The 6,404-nt window shown below is 45.6% G+C and overlaps 1 protein-coding gene across 4 annotated transcripts in view; it reads left to right on the plus strand.

Annotated features, from left to right (window-relative positions):
- Nucleotides 1–4,150, plus strand: part of LOC135905878 (high-affinity choline transporter 1-like) — a 108,320-nt gene extending 104,170 nt beyond the window's left edge. For all 4 annotated transcript variants that reach the window (XM_070528749.1, XM_065436988.1, XM_065436989.1 and 1 more), the window contains one exon: nucleotides 3,341–4,150. In XM_070528749.1, coding sequence (XP_070384850.1) covers nucleotides 3,341–3,882 — 542 coding nt within the window. In that variant the 3' untranslated portion in view covers nucleotides 3,883–4,150. The remainder of the gene's footprint in view (nucleotides 1–3,340) is intronic.
- The last annotated feature ends 2,254 nt before the right edge of the window (nucleotides 4,151–6,404 follow it).

Consider the following 6,404-nt stretch of genomic DNA (forward strand, 5'->3'; position numbering starts at 1 on the left):
TAGACAGCTTCAAGACTGCCATTCATGAAGCCTTTTGCTAAAATGTTTTTCTTTACTTGTTATAACTGTATTATTTCTCTCCTTTACTGCGCAAATATTTGTATTTACCACTCCTTCCTGTAACGCCCTCGTGCCTTCGAAGTATGATAAATAAATAAATAAACAAATAAATAAATAAACAAATAAATAAATAAAAATATATATATAAATTGCAGGGTAGAAAATTTCTTTTGGTTTTTGGTCAAGAGAAACGCACCGAACAGTCAGCCTGTCTGGTTAGTGCCTTATAAAAAAAAATGTCCATGACGCGCGCTTTATGAACTGTGGGAGTCCTCGTGCCGATCTAGTCTAACATTCAGTCTGACCCACAGATTATCGCAAGACAGGGAAACCAATTAGAGTTTCAGAGGACACTACACACTGACATGATGTCTTCTGGCTGAAATCGACATGAATGCAGGTAGTCAATGTGCGACGCGGTGTCACCGCTTAAGTTCAGTGGAAGAGAGACGCGAGAAAATACTAAGAGCGTTTTCCAGTTTAGAAGATAGCAATAGGGGCTTGTTGGTAAGGCATATCTTATTTTGTTATAGCGCAAGCTTGACAAGGACACATCTGACACAAACAGCGCTACATTCAACAACAGATTCATTTCTCGTTCTCGTCGCTATATATACACCCTCGACCCGTCATACACCACGTGTAACATTTTTGGAAAAATAAACAAAAGATACAAACTGGGAGCCACACGTAGGAAGTTTCTTGACTCACATATTCAAAGACATGTACACGTTCAACGCGAACAAATATAATTCAGCTCTTTTGAAGATAATGAAATGGAAGGTTTACTGACGCATGCATCGCCGAATGTTGATATGTGTCTGGCTTCTACTCATGATCACTGTTTCTTTAAATAATGGTTTGCACTTGCATCTCTGGCAATGGATGGCAAGAATGCCGTCAGCGGCCACGTTGTTAACTTTGTTACTATGTTCTCGTAGCCTGTCATTTATGCATCTACCTATTTGACCGATGTAGAATTGTCCACAGCCGAGAGGAGTACGGTATACCGCACCGGCGATGCAATCAACGAATTTGTTATGTTCTTTTTCGCATGCGCTACGTGGGATTTTTTCTGGCCTTGTGTTTTTACAGAGGCTGAGCAATTTATTAGGTGCCGAAAACTCAACGTTGATGCCGCTCCTTCCAGCAATCTTCTTTATTCTATGGGAGAATCCGTGTATGTAGGGGATGACGGCAACCTTTCCTTTGTTCATGTCAGTGCTCGACACGTGCACCTGCTCCGAACTGCTTTGCTGCGCCTTCCTAAGCAGTCCTTCTGCGACTGACACAAGCATGTGGCTCGGGTAACCAGCGCAGTTAAACACGAGGCTTACCGTTCGAAGCTATCGTGCATTAGGTGTTGGCATGATTTTTTCAGTGCTTCGTTGAAACACATCTTCGCGATTCTCCTCTTCACAAGCTTTGTATGCGCGGAATGAAATGGTAAAAGTGGCTTACTTGCCCTAGGTTCGTAACACCAGCAGGTTTCGTTATCGGTGAGCACAAACTTAATGTCAAGGAATCTAATCCTCCCGTCACATGACATTTCAAAGGTCACTTCTAGTGGATTTAGACAGTCACGGATAGTGGTAAAAACAGGAGCACATTCATTAGTAAAACAAGCGGATGAACAGTCAATTAGAACTAAAAAGTCGTCAACATATCTGAAAACTTTTACAACCTTAGATTCGTGAAGGTGCTGTGACAGGTCTCTGTCAAGTTTGGCTAAAAAGAGATTACTTAGCGCTGGTGCTAGGCAAGAACCTATACACACTCCTTGTTTCTGCAGATACAGGGTACCTTTGTTCTCGATAAACGTAGATGACAAATAAAACCTAAGTAATTCTAAAAAAATGTCAAAGGATGTACCTGCTTCCATGCTAAACCTAATGGCACCATATGTATCTATCCAACTGTCAATACAGGTTAATAATTCCGATTGTGGCAAAGAATAATACAGGTCTTTAACATCGGCAGAGAAGGCCTTGAAACGTTGATTTTCATGAGCTCTTACAAAATTTAAAACTTCCTCAGAACTATTTGTAAGGAAAGGTCACTAATGTCTAACAAGTTTAACGGCACCTAATTAATTGTTCAGCCTCTGTAAAAACACAAGGCCGGAAAGAATCCCATGTAGCGCATGCGAAAAAGAACATAAAAACATTCGTTGATTGCATCGCCGGTGTGGTATACCGCATTACTCTCAGCTGTGGACAATCCTACATTGGTCAAACAGGTAGATGCATAAAGGACAGGCTGCGAGAACATAGTAACAAAGTTAACAACGTGGCCGCTGACGGCTTTCTTGCCATCCATTGCCAGAGATGCAAGTGCAAACCAAGATTTAAAGAAACAGTGATCATGAGTAGAAGGAGGTGTGAAATGATGCGCTTGATAATAGAAGCCAGACACATATCAGCATTCGGCGATGCATGCGTCAGTAAACCTTCCATTTCATTATCTTCAAAACAGCTGAATTATCATTGTTCGCGTTGAACGTGTACATGTCTTTGAATATGTGAGTCAAGAAACTACCTACGTGTGGTTCCCAGTTTACATCTTTTGTTAATTTTTCCAAAAATGTTACACGTGGTGTATGACGGGTCGAGGGTGTATATATAGCGACGAGAACGAGAAATAAATCTGTTGTTGAAAGTAGCGCTGTTTGTGTCAGATGTGCCTTCTGTTGTCCTTGTCAAGCTTGCGCTATAACAAAATAAGATATCCAGTTTAGAAGCACTTCATATCCGGGAGATAATTTTGCACGTTGATATTATGCAACATCGCAAGTCTTTCTGTGCAACAACCTATGCTGTGAGTGTGCCACATCACATTTGGCCTAAATATACTTCATTTATTAAAATTCCTGATGTAACGTAAAGCTTGGTGGTATCTGTGCGCATTTCGTATCAAGAGAATTTTATAGCTTCAAGCGAAAATAGTATGTTCACTGTCGCTGCACGTGAGACGCGTACGCCCGATAAGAAGGTGAGGAAATTATTAACGGAACTGATTGCGAATGACAGGAGTACATAAGCACAGGGGGACAAAAAATCTGTTTGTTAGAGATGTGAGAGGCCTCTATAGGCTAATGACCCCGCAATGGATACAGCGTCGCTGCCACTTCTGATACTAATTGTTAACCGTTACGATGAATACGCGTACCGCCTTGTTATTATTCAGTGTAACAACTCAGGTTATTTGTCAGAGAAGCATCGGCTCCCACCTTTTCGCAGGAGCGCTTTCCATCTTCTTCTTTCGCGCGTCGCTCGCGCAGGTTTCGTGGTCGGCGTGATCTCGCGGGCCCTTTGCGGAGAGCCCTTGCTCCGGCTGCCGGCCCTCATCCAGCTGCCCTCGTACGACGCCGAAAGGGGCCAGCAGTTCCCGTTCCGCACCATGTGCATGCTGCTGAGCCTTATGAGCCTCCTGCTGGGCTCGGCGATCGCCAAGGCCCTCTTTCGCGCGGGTCTCTTGCCCGACGTGTGGCGCTCGTTCGTCGAGCCCGATAAACGGCAACGGGAAGAAAGCCCCAGCGCCCCGGCAGCTGCTGCTTCAACCTCAGACGCCGTCCCAGACTCCACCACCGTCACCTCCCCACATTCGATGGCCTTGAGCCCGTCGAGCGATGCACTGTCTGGGCCCGCCACATCGACTACCTCGGCACCCGAAGAGATATCAAAGCAGAAGCAATCGCCAGTGGCACAGCAAACAGCGGCGACTTCGCCGACGGCAGAATGTCATGCCAGCAGCAGCGTGATCGCCAACCACCCAAACCACAAAAAGGGCAAGGGTCAGAAGTCGAAGAAGAAGCGGAAGTAGCCGCCTAATTACTTTGTATCTCCCCACTAAGGCAGTCGGGGCACACCATGCAGTCTTTCTATTACCCCGTCCACACGCGCTTTATTTGACGGCGCTCACTAAGGCGGCGGGATACGCATTGGCGCAAATGATTAAATCTCACCGTCACGGAAACTCTATTACACGTGCCTTTTTTGGAGACGCACTGCAAAACGTTTGTCAGCTAACAGCGAGAAGCAATAAAGGATACACATGCCTCTCTGCGAAGGCTATACCGCTAGAAGTTTTTCTGCTCAAAAGCAATAAAAGTGCCACATATGATAAAATGTAGCTTTATCTTCATCCTTTTGTTTAAAGAACGCCAAACGTAAATATTTCATTCATGCTTAAACACACTCACGTTACCCGTTAGCAAAAGTATGCCAACTACAGGCTCACCCGAAACACAGAGGCACAAGGTGGAATCAATAAGGGCGCTGGAAATTTCCCCAAAACAATTTTTAACTGAAGTTCTCATTCCTTGTTGATCTAAGACACAGAGAAGAAAATCAGTTTTGTCGTGAAATCTCTGGTCTATGCATTCTTCCCCATGGGAGTACGTACGTACGTAAGGATGGACGTAGGGACGGATGGATGGATGGACGCGTTTGAGTGGGACCAAAATGACAGCTGTCGAGTACTCCATGGTGAAATTAAAATTTTCACACGCCATAACGCCAACAATCATAAAAAAGTGGTACCCGTCTCCCGGCACCGTCCAGGCAGCACATGTTTGAGAAAAAAAGTTGAGTCGATTCTGCACGACAGCTTCTCGATCCGGCCTGCTAATTGTTCCCACGAACCGGAAAACCAAAGTATGATCAATAAAAGTGGCTCACCTATGTATAACTATTCTATTCGCCGCCTGTGAAAGACCCGCCTGGACCTGCGCCCCACGGTGCTCGGGCTGGTAGAGGGGGTGCGCGGGCAGCCTGCTCATCCGTAGACTGTGGCTGCGCCCGTAGAGTTGCTGCCGCCGCTTTCTCCTTTGTGCACGCTGGGTTGTTGGATACCGGGAGGCCAGCCCGAAGCTGTTTCACGTCTTTGCGATGGCATGCTCACAGACGTTGCACTACTTTCTCATGGCGATCTCAGAGGTTGCACTGCTCTCCGATGGCGAAACGACAGGGCACGTGTCTTGTTCGTTGACAGGTTCCGCTGTGCGCCTTTGGTCTCGACCGTTTCTTCGAAGCAATCTTCTCTCTTCTGTAATACGAGCGCGGGCACACTAGCTTAAGCGCCTTGGCTTTGACACGCCAGCTCCTATTAATCCTAATTCGAACAATATCACCTTCTAGAAGTGGTGGTAGCCACTCGCCTCTTTGCATGTTCTGTTTGTGTTTGCTGGGCTGCGACTCGGAAGAGAGTCGAAATTCACGGAGTGGTGTACGAAGGTTTCGGTGTATCAACAGCTCCACTGGCGACCTGCTGTCTTCAAGTTGTGAAGTTCTGTAGTTTAATAGTTGCAGGCCAAAGGTCGCTCGCTGATTCCGCTCTCTTTATTAATCGTTTGATGACCTGGACTCCTTTCTCAGTGAGGCCATTTGATCTAGGAAGGTGGGGGCTGGAGACAACATGTTCACAGTAAAATATCCGTAAAAAATCTGAATTCTTTCGCGGTGAACTGCGGTCCCCCGTCCGTAGAGAGCTGTTTGGGTATGCGATTCCGAGCAAAACTGCAGGATAACTTACTAACCACTGCTTTTACAGTCGTTTCCTGAAGCTCCTCAAAGTCCGGAAAATTTGAGTACGAATCATATACAGCCATATAATGTCTTCCTGCATATTCAAACAGGTCTCCTCCTACTCGGTCCCGTGGATGACTGGGCGTACCTCGTAGAAGCAACAGTTCTTCGGCTTTTTGTAAGCATGCACTTGACAGGTAGGGCACCGCTCAATCATAGCAATTGTGTCGTCATTCATTCGAGGCCACTATATGAGCAGTCGCGCTCGTCTTTGCACTTTCCAATTCGCAAGTGACCGTGGTGCAGGCGCTCCGAAATTTCTTTACGCTTTCAAGTGGGGAGGGCCAATTTCGTTCCTTTAAGCAGTGCGCCCTTGACGAGAGATAGCTCATTAGTGCATCTCTCAGGCTCACCGTTGATAGGCTGAGAAGATTCTAGGCTTTTTATCACCATCTGCAATTCAAGATCCGCAGTGGTGGCATCAGTTAATTCTCAGATCGTTTTCGGACTTACTCGATCAAACAAATTGTTTATAGCATGAATTTCAACGTCTGCAGAAAAATCTTCTGGCGAATCTTGCCCCTGAATGCGAGAAAACATGTATGCTACTATCGGCTTCTTGCCAGAAATTTGCTGCAATTTATAGTAATAATTTAACATGCGAAAGAAAGGTCTTTGCAGTCTTGGTGGAATATCGCAGAGCCCTTTTTTTTTACAAATGGCTATCAAGGGCTGTGATCTGCTTCGATTATTATCTGTCTGCCAGTGACAAATTCGTTGAACTTTTCGCAGCCGAACAAAATACTCAGGGCCTTCTTC

The sequence above is a fragment of the Dermacentor albipictus genome, unplaced genomic scaffold (assembly GCF_038994185.2).
Source record: "Dermacentor albipictus isolate Rhodes 1998 colony unplaced genomic scaffold, USDA_Dalb.pri_finalv2 scaffold_14, whole genome shotgun sequence".
NCBI classification, from domain to species: Eukaryota; Metazoa; Arthropoda; class Arachnida; order Ixodida; family Ixodidae; genus Dermacentor; species Dermacentor albipictus.